Source organism: Orcinus orca, chromosome 4, assembly GCF_937001465.1.
Source record: "Orcinus orca chromosome 4, mOrcOrc1.1, whole genome shotgun sequence".
Lineage (NCBI taxonomy): Eukaryota > Metazoa > Chordata > Mammalia > Artiodactyla > Delphinidae > Orcinus > Orcinus orca.
In genome coordinates this window covers 122,939,814-122,958,742 of record NC_064562.1, presented here as the reverse complement: position 1 = coordinate 122,958,742, position 18,929 = coordinate 122,939,814, and the positions used below count along the sequence as shown (strand labels likewise).

At 41.1% G+C, this 18,929-nt stretch overlaps 1 protein-coding gene across 4 annotated transcripts in view; it reads left to right on the top strand.

Annotated features, from left to right (window-relative positions):
- Positions 1–18,929, top strand: part of PAPSS1 (3'-phosphoadenosine 5'-phosphosulfate synthase 1) — a 108,821-nt gene that overhangs the window by 5,161 nt on the left and 84,731 nt on the right. For 3 of the 4 annotated variants that reach the window (XM_004269600.3, XM_033427797.2, XM_049708921.1), the window contains 2 exons: positions 7,935–8,049; positions 13,076–13,311. In XM_004269600.3, coding sequence (XP_004269648.1) covers positions 7,935–8,049; positions 13,076–13,311 — 351 coding nt within the window. Of the gene's footprint in view, positions 1–7,933; positions 8,050–12,596; positions 12,647–13,075; positions 13,312–18,929 lie in introns of those variants that run through there. The other variant, XM_033427798.2, reaches the window with a different exon arrangement.

Sequence of the window (18,929 nt, the reverse complement as noted above, 5' to 3'; positions counted from 1 at the left end):
ATGAGATATTTTTCCTTTTTATCAGTTCTACCTTTTCTGAACAATGTGTCCCTCATACTGTTCGATGCCTTTCATAGAAGGCCAGCAGCCCGTTCTGGATTTGGGGGAAGACTGAGGTGGTCCAAAAATGAAGCAAGCATGGAAATGGAACACACAGCATACGGAAAGCCATATATTCCTCCTTCAGAGCATTGGCCTGGCTGTGTGCAGGGGCAGCTACTGAGTTTCCTTCCCTGGAAGTAGGGAGATACTGCTGGAAGAGTTGCCTAAAGGAGAAGGAGAACTGGACTTTACCAAGAATGCCCTCCGTGTTGACTGAAAACAAGAACGGGAAGAATGACAGCAGGGTCTGGATCCGCATGGTCCAATCTGGTAGCCACTAGCCACCTGTGGCAACTTAAATTTAGTTAAACTAAGATGAAACGTTCCATGTTTCAAGTGCTACATTTCCATAGGAAGCTCGTGGCCACTGTATTGGACTGTGCCGTGTAGAGCATTTTCATCATCTCAGAAAGTTATACTGGACAGATCTAGATAGTAACTTTGGGATGGCTGCTGACATTTTTTCCTACTTATGTGTGTATTTCTGTACTCGTGTATTTGTTCTTACTTTCTTCCCCGGGGAAGGAAATTTCGAGAGATGGTAGCAACTTTGGAATCACGGTTTTGGGCAATTCTGTAGTCCTGGCTGCAGCAGGGTACCCAGCTGTCAGTTAGCCTCCCCTTTAGCATAGTGACTTCTCTAAAGTTGAAATATGAAATAAGCTTCCCCAGCTTGGCTCTATTACATTGACCTTTGAGGAGTAGTTTTCTTCTCCAGTGATTTTCAACCAGGTAAAAATTTACTTCCCCTAGGGGGGTGTTTGGAAAATATCTGGAGACATTTTTGGTTGTTATATTTGTGTGTGTGTGTGTGGGGGGGGTTGCTTCTGACATCTGTTGGGTAGAGGCCAGGGATGCTGCTACAAACCCTGCAGTGCACAGGACAGTCCCCACAGCAAAGCATTATCGTTAATGCTGAGGCCCAAAAGTCACTAATGCTGAGGTTGAGAAACCCTGTTCTATTCTTCGCTTTGAGTAAGAAAAAGGGGAAATAAATTAGGTAACTCTGAAATGCAAAACTAGTAATTTAAAATAAAATCCGATACTAGCATTTTCTCCTCCACTAGCTAGGATGTTACCATCTTTTGCTCTGAGATGGCTCAATTACTCATAGCATACCAACAACAAAACAGTAAAACCCAACCCTGAATTGTTTTGAAAGCGAATTACTAAGTAATTAGTTCAAATGAAGAGACTGGGTTTTTTTTTGGTTTTTTTTTTTGCTTGTTGTTTTTATTTTGGTATTTACCTAAGTGGTAATTATTTCCGTGAAATATCCTTTCCTAAGGACACAGTTCTCTACCAAGTAAGTTTTAGCTGAGTAAACAGTGGAAAAATTGGACAGTACATATAGAAATCCAGTTAGATGACTGCAGCCATTGTTCTTATTCTTCTCTGTAGTTTCTTTGATGGTTGCATCCCTTCCCTCTGTCTTTATCTCTCATATGTTTAAGTGTTCAGTTCATTGTTTTTTTAGTATATTTACAGTTTTATAACCATCACCAATATCTACTTTTAACATTTTCATCACCCCAAAAAGAAACCCTGTACCCATTAGCAATCATTCCCTATCCTTCCCCTTTCCCTCTCTGTAGCACCTGCCAACCAATAATCTACTTTCTGTCTTTGGATTTCTTTATGCTAGACTCTCCTATAAATGTAATGATATAATATATGGCCTTTAGTGTCTAACTTCTTTAACTTAGAATAATGTTTTCAAGGTTCATCCATGTTGTACCATGTATCAATACTTCATTCCTTTATATGCTTGAATAATATTATGTTTTATGGTTGTATCACATTTTGCTTTTTCTTTCATTAGTTGATGAACATTTGAGTTGTTTCTCCTCTTCAGTTGCTATGAATAATGCTGCTGTGAACATTCATGTAAAGTAAGTCTCCTACATACGAATGAGTTCCGTTCCGAGAGCGCATTTATAAGTCCAATTTGTTCGTAAGTCCAACAAAGTTAGCCTAGGTACTCAACTAACACAGCCGGCTATATGGTACTGTACCGTAATAGGTTTATATACTTTTCACAAAAATAATAAATAAAAAACAAACAAACACAAAAAATAAAACATTTTTAATCTTACAGTACATACCTTGAAAAGTACAGTACAGTACTGGCTACATCACTGCTGCTTTTATGTTTGCTTCTGGACATCCTGGGCTTGAAATAAAGATACTGTACTACTGTACTCTATACAGTATTGTACAGTAAAGTACACGAAAGCACAACCACCTGTAGAGGACACATCCCCATCATGTATGTAGGGAAAGCCCCGCTGTCACCGTAGTGGGAAGCAGGGGCCTGTCATAGTGTAAAGGTGTCTTTCTCTCTTTATTGTTTGTCTCCTTCCCTGAAATGTTTTTGATCCGTTTTACTCCCCGTATCTAGGAGGGATCCATCGGCAAATGATGAATGAACAGGTAGTCTCAGGCTCATTTCTGACTTCTAAGAATCTCTTCTGGCTGGACTTCCCAACTGGAGGCCATTCAGGGCCCCTTCCATTAAAAGTATTGACAGTTTAAAATATCCATTAAGTAAATATTTAACTGTTCTTTAATCTTTAAAACAGAATAGTCGGAGAGCCATAATGTATATGCGGAGTGTACGCGTGACAATCGGTGATCGAATAGGCATGCCAGTATCTTGGCTCTGATTCGGGAGGTCTGGGGTAGGGCCTGAGATTCACTTTCTGAGAAGCAGCTGGGTCATTGCCAGTGTTGCTGTGCCCCCTGCTTTGTAGCAGCAGGGTTTTAAGTGTAGCCTTTTCAAGTTGTTTTCTTAACCTCCAGGAATGCATGAGCCTCAGTTTTGCTGTTTGTCTTTGGCTTGTTAACGTTAATGTTCAAAAGATTAACTTCAGTTATCAATAACTCAGTGAACTAAAGCTTTCTTCTCACTGTGTTCTTTTCAATTTTATCCACATGGTACTCTACCATCTCTCCAGTTTACTCACAGTATGTCTTGGGATATAAAAGACACATCCGTGTTACCATTTCAGGTATTCCCTTTGGAAGAATATACTGTTTGGCAGTCAGTTTAAGATGGGTGGTGGGGTGAGTGATAGATGTTGAAGGCCAGAATTATGCTTCATATTTGGTATATTTTCTGTGCCTTTACAAATTTCACTGAAAAATGCAGAGTTCTTCATAAAATCATCATAAACTCACAGACCATGAAATTCTCTAAGTAGCATCATAGGAGAAGTTAATTTGTCCCATACGGAAGTGGATAAGATAACAAAACATGTGGAAGTTAAGGTGGGTCAAAAAGGGACACAGGGCCACTTGTGTGGGTGTTGAGGACAGCAGTTTGTAGAATGCGTAGGAAATGTACACCACACATAATGAGAGGCCACTTGACGTTAGCTTAGTAACAGGACTGGTAGTCATTTAGTCCCAATCGTAGAAAGAGAAGGAATTCTTTTGAAATGAATTGTCCCAGTTCCGCTATTCTTAAGACTTCTGAATGTCAATCATCATTTCATTTGCAGGTTATACAGAGAACACAAATCATGCTTTAAAATAAATGCCTTATATCTAACTTTTACTGAGCACTGACAAGGCACAAGAAAAGAGCTTGGGTGTTGTGAAAAACACAAAGAACTATAACTCATAGTGCTTGACCTATTCTCCCAAGGAAGTAAAAATTATATACAAAAAGACACCGTATAAAACGGTCCATAAATAACAGACAAATCCTATGGGCAGTAAATGTTACAGGGACTGCCTTGGGTATATGTACAACAAGCCAAATATTACTATCAACCACCCAGACTCTTAGAAAAGAATAAGCCTGATTTCATTGTTCTGTGAATAGAAACTAGGGCATTGAAGACACTGAGAACAGGAATGGAGAGTTGGAAGGAAATAACTCCCTGATGCACCCACTAATGTCATGTTTTCCTGGCGGGATTATAGGAAGGCTTTGGCTAGAGTGGGTGGAAAAGGAAAAGAGGGGAAGGGGAACTAGAAGATTACATATGGAAGTGAGCTTTAGATTTTTAGTAAAATTCAGGCATATACCCACCACCTTGCAATTCTAAGAGTTTTAAAAAGTGCTCTTTGATTTATTCTGAAAAACCAGGAGGTAGGAGATTGTGGCAAATCTTTTTTTAAGTTTGTGTTTTAATATGGAAAATATCAAGCATGCATAAACAGTAAGCCTCCTTGTACCCAGACTGCCATATTTACTGCCAGAATTTTTTTAAATGTAGGAGGCAGGAAGCCCGGAGGGAGCATACTTTTCTAGTGATTAAAACAATCTCTTATCCTATATTTGCTCTCAACCACAGCCTCAGCATTTTGTAGCTTCTCAGTTTTTATACATTCTACTCAGTTTAAAAAGAAAAGCAGAAGATATTTTATGGTGCCAAAATGAATTAAAACTCATTAAATACATGTTTCTTCTTGCCCCAAAGCGAAGTAACTTGGAAAAAAATCGCGAAACAAAATGACGAAGTCAAACAGATTCTGCCAGTGTAGGCAGCTAATGTGTATAGCACCCTCCTTGTCCCCCTATCCCTGTCCTGTCCCCTTCCAGCAGACCCAGCTCCTGTCTCCTCTCCTCCCAGGCTGCCTGCCTGGGAGCTAAAACTGGATACCTCAGGAAAGAGGGGCCGCTGCTTCCCGGGAGACACAGATGTCTGGGTCAGACACTCCGGGTTTTGTTTAAAATCCTGAAAATGCAGAGCTGGAAAGTTATGTTTGCTTCATCAGTTTAATTGAAAGGAAATGGTTTGGGAGACCCATAGTAGAATTCTTTGTGATTATTGGAACTATGGATACATCTGCTAATGAGATGGTTAGTGGGGGAGGGGTGCAGCTTTTGTGGTGGGCCTATTAAAAGAATTGTCCAATTGTCCCTTTGGCTCCCGAGGACACCCCCAGGGCAGTGAGTGAGAGTAAGATGCAGATGGGCAGAGATGCTTTCTCCTGTACACTAGGGGAATTGTGCAGGGAGAGGGGGAAAGAGATCCTGAACCTCAGGCACCTTCTCAGGCCAACCAGTTTTAGAAAAGAACTCATCTGGAAGTTGAAGATCTGGATAGAAATGGTCCCTTGACAAAGTCCATGTTCATGTACCTATCAGGGTGTTTGTTCCCCATTTTGAAGACCTCTGGGTCAAGGGTGAATCAGTGTATTTCGTGCCTCAACCTGAGCCACTCACGTGGCTGCAGAAGACATGGTCATGGCCACTGCTCTTGTTTTAGATGTATGACCGTTGCCTCCAGACGGCTTGTTTGGACTGCCCAGGAATCATTCTGGATTTCCCCAGTTACTTTCTCACTTTTCTTTGCACTTGCTGTTCCCTGTCTGGAAGGTGCTTCCCTCAGAGGTCATCAGAGATCTTAAATATCCTCTTTTTGCTGAAGCCTTCTCTGGCCACCCTGTCTAAATATCATACTTCGTATGATATTTCTTCACTTTTTTTGCTTTATTTACTTTTTCCCCCTCTTTGATACTTGTTTCTAACTTACATAATTTCCTTCTTTATCTTGGTGTTTTCTTTTCTCGCCTCTATTTTTCCTCTTAGTCCAGTGGTTCTCAAACTTGAACTGGCATCCGAGTCACTTGGAGGCTTTGAAATGCAGATTGTCAGGCCCCACGCCAGAGTTTCTGACTTAGTCTGTTTGGAGCAGGTCCTGATAATTTGCATTTCTGGCAGTTCCCAGGAGATGCCAAAGCTGCTGGTTAGGGACCACGCTTTGAGAACCGCTTCCCTGGGAGGGAAGACTAGAGAAGCCCCAGGAGGATGGTGATTTTATTGGTATTGTGCACTTCTGTTTCATCAGCAGCTAGAAGAATGTCAAGCATGTAGTGTGCATTCAGTAGATATCTTTGAGTGAATGATGAATAAAACTGTCTTAAAAAAAATAAGAGCTATACGCAGTATGAAATACAAACACCCTATTAAAAGAATGCTGACACTTACCTATTTTATAAAGGCATAACTTGTTGAAAAGAATCTAAATTATGTTTTTGCTCCATAGGAGGAGAAAATAGAGGCTGTGTGATTCATTTTTTTAATTTTAGAAAACAGGTTTATTGAGATAATTTGCCTACCGTTCAATTTACCCACTTAAAAATGTACAATTTGATAGTTTTGATTATATTTACACAGTTTTGCAACCAGCAGCACAGTCAATTTTAGAGCATTTTAATTACCCCAGAAAAGAACCCCATATCCATCGGAAGTCACTCCACATTCCTCTCCCAACATCCCAACCTGAGGTAACTGCTAATCTGCTTTCTGTCTCTTTATATTTTCCTATTCTGGATGGTTCATATAAATGGAATTATGCAATATGTGGTCTTTGTGACTGGCATCTTTCACTTAGCATAATGTTTTTTTGTTTGTTTTGTTTTGTTTGTTTTTTTTGCGGTACGCGGGCCTCTCACTGTTGTGGCCTCTCCCGTTGCGGAGCACAGGCTCCGGACGCGCAGGCTCAGCGGCCATGGCTCACGGGCCCAGCCGCTCTGCGGCATGTGGGATCTTCCCGGACCGGGGCACGAACCCGTGTCCCCTGAATCGGCAGGCGGACTCTCAACCACTGCGCCACCAGGGAAGCCCAGCATAATGTTTTTGAGGTTTGTCTGTATTGTAGGTTGTATTAGTACTTCATTCCTTTTTATTACCAAATAATATTCCACTGTATGTATATACCATACAATTAAACAGTTTTGTTTATCTGATTATTAATTGATGGACAGATGGGTTGTTTTCACCTTTTGGCTTTTATGAATCATGCTGCTAGAACATATGTGTACAGGTTTTGTGTGGACATGTTTTCATTTCTTGTGAGCATCAATCTAGGAGGGGGAATCATTTGGACATATGATAATTATAATTAATGTTTTGTAGAACTTCTCTTTTCCAGAGTGACTGTACACTCCCATCAGCAAACGTATGAGGATTCTAATTTCTCCATATCCTCACTAGCACTTGTTATTTCCTGTCTTTTTGATTATAGCCATCGAGTGAGTGTGCAGTGGTATCTCGTGGTTTTGATTTGCATTTCTTGGATGGTTAATGATGTCGAGCATCTTTTAATGTGCTTATTCACCATTTGTATTGTTTTCTTTGGAGAAACGTCTATTAAGATCCTTTGAGAACTATGTAATTTTATGCCCTTTTTGTTTAAGGAGAAGAAAATTTGAGAGAACAACAATTACCTTCCATTTTTTTCATCATGCATTTCATGATACCTGCAGACATCCCTTCCACACTTCATTCAGGAATCTGCTCAGATGCCACCTTCTCAGGTTTTTCCTGATTATCCTGCCTAAAGAGGCACTCATCCCCTATCTCTCTTTCCATTCTTACCCTGTTTTATTTTCAGAGTGCACTTGTCACTCTCTGACTTAATAATTGTTATTGGTCTGTCTCCTGCCAGTGGAATGAGCTCAGTGAGAATAGGGACCCTGTTTTGTTCACTTGGTGTACTAGTAGGACCTCAGGAAACAATGGTTGAACGAATGAATGAGTGAGAAGACTGGGCTCTGGAGTCTGCCACTTACCAGTTAGGGGAACTGGGGCAAGTTATTTAACTCTTCTCAGGTTTAACACCTTCATCTGGAAAACCACAGTAGTAGGAGTTTGTGCATCCTTGAGGGGCTTTGCAGACTAATTAATTGGTGTTTGTAAAGAACTGAACACCGTGCCAGGTACTCTAAAGAAAGAAAAAGCTGTTAGTTTTCATCTTTTTCCTTTCTTTTGGCATGTTACATAGGGCAGTTACTGTATGTTTGCAAGGAATATATGTTTACCTTTTAAGGGACTCAGGTAAACCAGAATTCTTTCTTTTTTTTCTTTTTTCCAGGGGATGCAGAGGGCCACTAATGTCACCTATCAAGCTCACCACGTCAGCAGGAACAAGAGAGGTCAGGTGGTGGGGACCAGAGGTGGCTTTCGTGGTTGCACGGTTTGGCTAACAGGTATGGTCTGGAGAGACAAGCCAGTCTGTTTCGAAAGCAGTGGTATAGACAGCCTTGAGCCAGGAGTAAGGATACTTACATTTTGAGCTCTGTTCTTGTATCTGGAGCACCATAATATGTAACTGACAAAGTTGCTTAATAATAACATATTTTCTTTTGGTGATTCCTTTCGTTCTTTACAAAATTGCTGTTAAAGAGGAAAAATCAGAATGCAGCTTAAAACTACTTTCTAGTTGATAACTACCGTACATTCTGTAAAATTCTGCATGCAAATAGGACCTGGATTCTGCCTTCAAGATGCTAATAATGTAGACCATATGAAGAGAAAGAATGAGTGGTAAAGAATTTCACACAATCAGTTTCTAATGATTCTTCTTTTGCTTTGGCTTCTGATTGATTCTTGTGTTGATTTTCCCAGAATCTCTCTTTGAGAGGGTAAATTGATCCAGGTTTTGGAGGTGGTTTTAAAAATGATGGATCTTTTTTCACTTCTAGGAGTTTTAAATAAAATTTTGTTGCATCTCGCCAATTTACCCATGCTGGAGGACAGAGGGAATGAAAAGTGCCCACTGAGTTGAGAAGGAACCTTGAGACTGAAAAGCAAGGCAGGCAGCTTCATATAATCAGTGGATCAGTTTATGTTATAGGGTAACTTATTCACAGGGTGGGAGCTGGCAAACAGTGATCTGGAAACATTCACAGCTGCACTCTGCGCTGCTGAAGGGCCACTGGGACAATTTCGTAGTTAACCTAGGGTACGGAGGTACGTGCTCGGAAACAGGAAGTGTATTCCTAAGTCAGGATTTATGAATGGGTAACTAGTCTTCTGGGCACCAGGAATATATTAGCAAAGGTCTTCAGCATTGTTTGGGGACTAACAGAGCATAGAGGCCACCTGGACCTAACGAACATTAATCTGTTAACTACAAAGCCTTGATGACAGAGAAGCGCCAAGTTGGCATCAGTTATGCCGACAGCCATACAACCCACTAAAATTTGTACCTATTTATTTTCCAAAGGTGGATGAGGGTCCATTTTCCAATGTCTTTGTCAACATGGATATTACCCATCCTTAAAACTTTTGCTGATTGCCAAAAAAACAGCATTCCCATTTTCTGTTTTTATAAATTGAAAATTTCAACTGTAGATAGGTCTGTGTGTTTCTGTATGAAAGAAGAGAGCATTTTTGAGTTCTTCCCATCTCCTCATTCTTAAGTCTAGATTGATGTTAAATTGTTATATTTATATTGTCTAGGCTTGTGACACATTCTGTTCCAAATCTTAAATTTCCATAGGTGTTTGTATTTGAGTTCTGTAAGTAAATTGATTCAACCTTATCACCTTCCCATCAGTTCTTTTATTATGGCATGCCCACTCATGAGCTCTTTGAGTCAAGTTTTTATGGTCTGTATTTTTTTGTTCAGTGTTTTTTATAAGATGGCTTTCCATTGGATTCTGAATTCCCTGAGTTTTTATGTTGGAGTAATGTTTTAAGAATTCCAGGACAAAGGAAATATGAACCGAATATATATTTTACCCAGCCAAGTTGTCATAAGAGGCAGACATTTCTCCTATTAAATGTTGTGACTAATCCAATTGTTTTTTCTTCTTCTAAGGAGCTTTCCTTTTTTCATCTGCATGCCTGAAGAATTACTTCTTTTCGTATATTTTCTTTCGGAAGTTTTGCTTTTCTCGTTTAGGCCCTTTTCCTTCTGCAATTGATTTTTGTGTGTAGTGTGAGGGGCGGATCCATTTTCTTTTCTTTCCATACGGATAATCAGTTGTCCCAAGATGAGGGTATCCTTTTTCTCTGATCTGCTGTGCCAGCTGTCATAGATCAGGTTTCCATTTACGTGTGGATTTGTTTCTGGGAGCTCTGATCTATTCCACTGGTATACTTGTCTATTGCTCTGTTACTGCCACACTGTCTTAATTACTATATATTTGTAGAGTCTTGAAATCTAGTGGAGTAAATCCTCTTACCTTCTTCATTAGGAATGTCTTGACTGTTTTTTTTTTTTGGCTCTTTGTATTGTATAAATTTTGTAATAGGTTTAACTAATTCCACCAAAATCCAGTTGGGATTTGATTTGGGATTACATTGTATCTAAAGGTCAATTTGGGAGGAAATTGATCTTTAGAATATTGGGTACTCCTTTTCTTAAACATGGTATATTCCATTTATTTTACCGCTAATGATGCTTATAAATACTTTTATCAGATTTTTTTGGTACTTGCTTTACAGTGTAGGATGTAATCAGTTTCATAAATGTGTATTTGTAAAGAAAATGTGTTCCCCTGATGTGGGCAATATTCTATATACGTTCATCAGATCAAGGTTGTTAATTATGTTGTCAAATTTATAGCCTTCACTTTTTTTTTTTGATATTGTTGGAAACGGAAGTCATGATTTCTTTCTTTTTCTTGCAATTCAGTAGCTTAACCAGATCTGTCCAGGTATGGAGTGGTTTGTATGTCATTTTCTTGGGACACTGTTTTTTCTTACATCTTATTTCGGATAAACTTTCTGGTTTTGTATTTTTACATTGATTGGTATATGAGTTTCCCAGGGCCACTGTAACAAATCACTACAAACCGAGTGGCTTCAAACAACAGAAGTTTATTCTCTCAGTTTGGGAACCTGAAATCAAGGACGGTTCCTTCTGTCGGCTCTGGGGAAGAATCTGTTCCATGCCTCTCTCCTAGCGTCTGGTTCTGCTGGCAGTCCTTAGCGTTCCCTGGCTTGTATGGGTACCACTCCAGTCTCTGCTTTCGCCTTCAGGTGGCCTTGCTATAAAGATTTCAGTCACTGGATTTAGTGCCCACCGTAGTCCTGTGTGGCCTCATTTTAATTTAACTAATTACATGCACAGAGACCCTGTTTCCAAATAAGGTCCCATTCTGAGGTTCCAGCTGTATGTGAATTTTGGGGGGGACGCTCTTCAATCTAGTACATGTGGTTTCTCTTTGGTGTACCAGTTTTCTTTATCTTAGTTTTGGATGATCTGTCTTGCATTATCTATTAATTTTCTCTGACCACTTTGATATCCTAGCCTTTTTGTCTACGTTCACTATAATCATCTCAGTGAAATTTTGTGTCATTAGTTCAGTTTTCAGCAGTGTCTGTTCTTTGTTTCAAATTAAATATATACATAAAATACGTACATGTACACATGTATGTATAAACAGACACTTTAATTGTAGTTTAGGTTATCTGTTTTTTTTTAATTTTTATTTTATATTGGAGTATAGTTGATTAGGTTGTCTTTGTTGTATAAGAAGCTGATGTTTTCAGTTTTTTTTCCCCCTGATTCCTAGTGTTCAACTGGTAGTTAAAAACAACAATAACAAAGAACAGAAAAACCTAGTCCCCCCAACATCCATCTCTTTGTTCAGTCATTGTTGCTATGTAACAAATTACCCAAACCCTAGTGGTGTGAAACAGCCATTTTAACTTGCTCACTCTTTTGTGGGTAAGGAATTCAGGAGTGCTCTGCTGGGCGGTTCCCCCTGGGTCTTGCTTGGTTGCAGTCATGCTGGCTTGGGCTCCAGTCATCTAAAGCCACAACTGGCAGGGTGTCCGCAATGACTCCCCAGTGGACGCTGCTGGTCAGCTGGGAGCTTAGCTGGCTAAGGCTATCGACAGGAACACCTACTTGCGATTTCTCTAGCACGGTGGTCTCAGAGTATTTGACAGCTGGCTTCTCCCCAATTAAATATCCAAAGAGAAGCTGAATAGCCTTTTCTGACAGTCTTGGAAGTCATGCTCATCATTTTCACTATATTGTTTTGGCTACAGGCGACTCCTAAGTCCAGCCCAGATTCAAGGGCTGAGAACTACTCTACCTCTGGGTGTGACAGTGGCAGTGTCACATTGTAAACAAGCTTTCAGTCAATCTTTGGAAAATACTACCTGCTGTACTCATGTTAATATACATTTTTAATGTAGAAACCATATAACACTATATTGATCCTCTTAACATATCATCCTTTTTAAAATTGATTTTTCAGTTAGCCTTCTATACTAGCATGTCGAAGTATCAGTACATTAGGTTTCAGTGTTTTATCTCTTGTCTCATAACTATCTTAATTTTTTTTTTGAAATATCTATCTGTGTATTTATATAGTTGGCTGCGTTGGGTCTTAGTTGCGGCACGCGGGATCTTCGTTGTGGCATGTGGGATCTTTAGTTGCGGCATGCGAACTCTTAGTTGTGGCATGTGGGATCTAGTTCCCTGACCAGGGATTGAACCTGGGCCCCCTGCATTGGGAGCACAGAGTTTTAGCCACTGGACCACCAGGGAAGTACCTGTCTTAGTTGTGAATTCTGATACACTCACCAAGGTGACAAATATTAGTGCATAAATGTATTCTTTCCTTTTCCTTTATTCCTCATCGTTTAGTGACTAAACATTGGTAGAGGAAGGTGAAATGAGTTAATTATATTATAAATATATATATATATTTTATTTATTTATTTATTTATTTATTTATTTATATTATATATGTGTATATATATATATATATAAAATAAATTGGATTCCCAGGTGCTTTTATCATGGTTGCCTTTGGGAGGTGTTGATCCTGGGATATAGAGGTAACTTTCTAGTATTTATTTCACTTACTTTTGTCCTTTCTTTTTCTTCCCTCACCAGAAATAATTTGGTCATATAACTTTCTTTTAAAATTGGCACGCAGCTTTAGAATAGTGGTAACAAGAGGACAAAGTGAATATCTACCCAGCCATGTGTAATATTAAAATTGGTTAAGCCTTTGTAGCTCAGTGACTTCTAGGATACCTTTGGGGTTAGACAGAAGTTACTAAAAAGATAAATGCTTATTATATTTGAACTACAGATGTTTTTTCGAGCTAAGATGTAGTAAAATTTTACAGAGAAATATTAGACAAGAATGTTGCTAAGAGACTGCTCTGAATAATGAATGTAATTAAGCCTGTGGTTAAAATTCTTTATTACTTATCCCCCTAACTTTATGTATGGAATCTGTTTGGACTGTTCACTTCTAGGCTTGTCGGGAGCAGGAAAGACCACAGTAAGCATGGCTTTGGAGGAGTACTTGGTTTGCCATGGTATTCCATGCTACACTTTGGATGGTGACAACATTCGTCAAGGTCTCAACAAAAATCTTGGCTTTAGTCCTGAAGACAGAGAAGAGAATGTTCGACGCATCGCAGAAGTTGCTAAGCTGTTTGCAGATGCTGGCTTAGTGTGCATCACAAGTTTTATATCACCTTATACTCAGGTATGTGGCTTTTGCGCCATTGCTGTTCTAATTACGTGTATTGAGGATATGGTGTCAGGCAAAGTGAATAAACACTGACATGTACTTTGAGGCTAAGTCCAAATTAAAACAATTAACCTACAACATTTTTGTGCCGCAACTTCCTGAGTAAATTCATTTTTGAAAAGCTTGCTATAACCCACACACCCACCGCCCCCCTCAAAAGTATAATCAAAGTTGTTGAACAAGTCAATGGCCAAATTATTTCAAGTTTGACTTTTCAGTTCAAAAATCCTATAATAAATACTCAACATGTATCAAACACCAGGGAGAATCTTAGGTTTCTTAACATGTGTCCTGTCGTGGCTTCTTTGCTCACAATCCTTGAGTTTCATCTTTCATCACACTCTTTCTTATTTTAGAGACCATAGAGCACTAATTCACTTTTTTGTATTTCTCTGAAAAAAATCACATTGTTTCTTACCACGAGAATTTTGTTTCCCTCTGCCTCGAAGGCCCTCTTCTTCTTCCTCTTAGCCTCCCCTCAGCATCAGTTGACACCTGTTTATGCTCTGAGACTCAGGTTGGGTATTTCTTCCTCCTGAGTCTCTCAGGCTTTGTTGGGTACCTGTCTTTGGTGCCCTTGTTATTGTACCATAGCACATTGTTTTATTATAAATACCAGTTCTTTGGTTGGTGGTGCTGATAGCAGCAGTAATAATAATAATAATGATAATAATAGCAGCTAACGTTGATTGAACACTTACTGTGTACTGGTAATGGTTTTAAAGTGCTTTTATGTGAATTAGCTCACTTAGTTCTCATCACCCAGTGAGGAGGGTGGAGGTGAGGAAACAGGTGTCAATCACCCCACCTCACACACTCTACGTGGCAGAGCAAGGATTTGCACCCAGACAGTGTCAGTGACCTGTGCTCTTGCCCACTGTGCTCTGCTGTCTCTAAACCCCACTGGCTCTTTGAAGGCTGGGACTACATCTGATTTATCTTTATAATCTTGATGCCAAGCCCAGATCCTGGAACACGGTAGATATTTAGTGTTTGTTAAATGATAGCATAGCCCTTAGGAGGCCCAGATATGAAAGAACAGGTGAGTTAGTGTAGTAGTTAAACACAGCGGCTTTGAAGCCAGAAACAAGAGACTGAAATCTCGGCTCTGCCAGTTACTATTAGGACCTTGGCCGATTTACTTAACCTTCCAAGCTCAGATAATACCTACCTCGTAGGGTTGCTCTGAGGATTAGGTAAATCCTGCATTCACAGCTTTCAGCATAGTGCCTGATGTGTAATAAATACTCAGTAAGTGTAGTAAATAATAGTGCAATTCTAGTACTGTATCATAAATCTGTCTGGTTACTTAGACTTTTTTTTAAAACAAAAACTAAATTTGAGCAGTAAGGGTTATAGATAAGTGTGAGACTGAGTGTTAATCATACAGGTTCACTCATGGCAGGAGTCCTAAAAGGTTCTTTGAGGACTAGGTACTTTTCGTTTTCCTGAAACACTGGGATCGGTGTCAATATGTCAGTTTAAGGTATCCTGAATAATGAAGTGTATGAGAGTTGTTAGAGTTCCTGAATTCTAGGATATAAACAGTTTTCATAGTAATATAGTAACAGTGATTTTCTTGCACTTTCTGGGAAGCTCTGCAACTCTTGGAAAAAGAGAAAGTTAGTAACACCTAATTTGGAGAGCGAGCAGCTGAGACCTGGGTATCGAAAAGTATACGCTGATCTGTTTTTTTGGCTCCCTTCTTTCCATAACACGGAGCAACACTTTTCTTGATCTCACCCCCAAAAGCACTAAGAATGAAAATGAGGTTCGGACTATGCTTAGGTCATGTCAAAATTCATGATAGGGCTTCCCTGGTGGCGCAGTGGTTGAGAGTCTGCCTGCTGATGCAGGGGACACGGGTTCGTGCCCCAGTCCGGGAAGATCCCACATGCCGCAGAGCGGCTGGGCCCGTGAGCCATGGCCGCTGAGCCTGCGCGTCCGGAGCCTGTGCTCTGCAACGGGAGAGGCCACAACAGTGAGAGGCCTGCGTACTGCAAAAAAAAAAAAAAAATTCATGATAATATTTGGACCAAATCATATATTATAGGATATGTGTATTCTCTGTCACCACTAACCTTGGGCATCTTGGTTGTAAAAATAAACCTGATAGTTCTTATCCTTGAGGAGTCAGTAGGTAGTGGGAGCATAGAGATGCGAACAGTTGCAGTATCGTGAGGCAAGTGATTCGTACATGTATATAAAGGTGCTGTGGAAGATTCGCAGAGGAAGTGCTGCTTGAAATGCGTCATGAAAGATGAGTCAGTTTTCTCGCAGGAGAAAACTGTTTCACAGAGGAGATGCTACAGGATTTGCAAAAGCATGGAAATGTGAGGGACTTAGGTCTTTGGGGAACTGTAGGTTGTTTTGGCTGTTCTGCCGGATGAACGTGAGGGGAGATGAGGCTTGAGCGATTTGCAGAGGTCTGACGGTGAACTCCGGACTGCTCGGGGCTTTGCCCCACAGGTGGTCGAGAGTTTGAGATTGCACTGGGGAATAGTGTCTCTGGTGCCTTTGTATTTTAGTGAGGTCACCCTTAAGGCCTGGAACGGGAAGGGTCTGGAGGTAGGAGACTAGTCAGGAGGCTTTTGGCGTGAATTGAGGTATCGGCCATGGGAATAGAAAAGATGGGGCATATTTGAGGGCTCTTGAGCCTGTAGCATCAGTAGAACGTGGTGCCCGGGTTGATTGCTGAATTTGGGGGTGAACATGATGGGTGGTGCTTTCAGAAGAGAAGATGGTATGATTGAGTTAGAAAATATAGGGTAGGAAGGGAGAAGATGACTGATTTTAGCTGGGTTAGGCTTGAAATGCTGGTGGCGTATCTAGGTGAAGATGACCACTGGGTCATTGGGAAATTGGTTCTGGAGCTCAGGAACGTTGTGTAGAATTGAGATAAAGATTTGGGAATCAGGGGCTTCCCTGGTGGTGCAGTGGTTAAAGAATCCGCCTGCCAGTGCAGAGGACACGGGTTCAAGCCCTGGTCGGGGAAGATCCCACATGCCATGGAGCAACTAAGCCCATGTGCCACAACTACTGAGCCTGTAAGCCACAACTACTGAGCCCATGTGCCACAACTGCTGAAGCCTGTGCACCTAGAGCCCATGCTCCGCAACAAGAGAAGCCACCACAATGACAAGCCCGCGCACCGCAACGAAGAGTAGCCCTCGCTCGCCCCAACTAGAGAAAGCCCACACACAGCAACAAAGACCCAGTGCAGCCAAAAATAAATTAAAAAAAAAAAAATTGGGGAATCATTAACTTTATTGTTGAAACCTTGATGAAGTTGAGTGTACAAAAGAGTATATAGAATGAGAAGCGAGTCACAGATGGAAACTTGGGAACACCTTCATTTAAAAGGACAGTTGGAATAGTAGGATCACGACTTAATCATTCTGCCAGATACTAAGGCTATAAAGCTACTGAAATTATTTCAGTATATTGGGATGAGATCTGTGACAGAGGTATATGGTGGGTACTCTGAGAGCCCAGCAGAAGTGAGGCCTCAGTCAGCCTGGACATGAGGGTAGGCTTCCTGGAGGACTTAGCATGGAGCTGTGCTGTGAGGGGACACATTGCTGTAGCCCGAGGAGAGAGGTGGAGTGTTTTTGGCAGGGGGGATGGCAAAGGCATTAGGCCCAGACAGCCTGGTAGACCAGGCAGGTGTTAATTATCAATAGAACATCAGGTGCGAGACTGAGAATGGTGGGGCCAGGTGGAGAAGGCCTGACGATTCACATTGAGAAGCTTGGGTTTTACCCTGATGGTGCTGGGCAGTCTCTGAAGAGTTTAGTGACGTGGTTGAATTTGCATCCTCTGTCATCCTGGGGACAGTGTAGAGTGTGGCTTTGAGCAAGTCAAAGCTGGAAGCCAGCAGACGTATTAAAAGGGTGTTGTCCAGGCAGGAAAAATGAGGTTGAACCAGGAGCTAGGGAAGAAGTGCAGACTGGGTTAGTGTAATGTCTAGAGGTAAAATCTGAAGGACTTTGTGACAAAATGCAGGGGGTGGGACGGCAAAGGGAAGAAACCAGAACAACTCTGGGGATTCTGGGTGAGTAGTGTCGTCATCCCTTGATTTGGGCAGTATAGGTGGGAATGCAAGCTTGGGAGAAAAGAGAGTGGGTTCAGTTTTGGACGTGTTAAGTTTGAGGTACCTGGGAGATCTCCAGGTGGGTGTATTTTGGAGGAAGTTGGAAAGGTGTGTTTAATTTCAGGAGAGGTCAGAGTTCAGGCTTGAGTGTTGGTTTATATGCTGTAGTTTACACAGTGAAAGCAGTTGAGAAAAGTGCTCAGGGACTGTGCAGTGTGAGCAGTGGTCTCCTGGTAGAATGTGGGCAACACCAGTGCCGCAGGGGAGCATAGGAACGACCGGGGAGTAGCATGACTGCAGTACACAGGGTTAGTAGTATGAAATGTGGCAGAATGGCTTGGAAAGTGCCAGGATTGAGGGAATTTTTGTATGATTTGTTAGCTCATCTCTTTTTAATGGAAGAGAGTGACTTTTACTTGTTTGTTGCCAGTGGAGAAGGGGGAGGTTGAAAATTCCAGATGCAGCAGCAGTAATGGATTGAGCAAGGTTCATTAGCCGGAAGGGGATTTTTTTTTCTTATGTACAATTTTTAAAAGTTACTTTCCATTTACAGTTATTACAAAATATTGGCTCTACTCCCCATGTTGTACGCTACATCCTTTAGCTCATCTTACACCTAATAGTTTGTACCTCTGACTCCCCACCCCTATGTTGCCCCTTCCCCCTCTCCTACTGGTAACCACTAGTTTGTTCTCCATCTCTGTGAGTCTGCTTCTTTTTTGTTATATTCACTAGTTTGTTGTACTTTTTAAAATTTATTTATTTTATTTATTATTTTTGGCTGCATTGGGTCTTCATTGCTGTGCGTGGGCTTTCTCTAGTTGCGGCGAGCAGGGGCTACTCTTCGTTACTGTGTGCGGGCTTCTCATTGCAGTGGCTTCTCTTGTTGCAGAGCACGAGCTCTAGGCACGCAGGCTTCATTAGTTGTGGCTTGCGGGCTCTAGAACGCAGGCTCAGTAGTAGTGGCGCACGGGCTTAGTTGCTCCACGGCATGTGGGATCTTCCCGGACCAGGGCTCGAACCTGTGTACCCTGCATTGGCAGGCGGATTCTTAACCACTGCACCACCAGGGAAGTCCTGTTGTATTTGTTTAGATTCCACATACAAGTGATACCATACAGTATTTGTCTTTCTCTGTCAAACTTATTTCACTTAGCATAATGCCCTCCAAACCCATCCGTGTTACTACAAATGGCAAAAATCTCATTCTTTTTTATGGCTGAATAGTATTCCATTGCAGAGTAGGGGATTTTGAATCCGTGAAGGGAGGAGCGGCAGGAGGGAAGGAGATAAAGGTGGGGGATATAGGTAAATTATATGGCAGAGGGGAGATTGAGAGAGTTCGTGTCTGGGGATTTCCTTTTCTTTTCTTTCTTTCTTTTTTTTGACCATGCTACACAGCATGTGGGATCTTAGTTCCCTGACCAGGGATTGAACCCATGCCCCCTGCATTGGAAGCACGGACTCCTAACCACTGGAC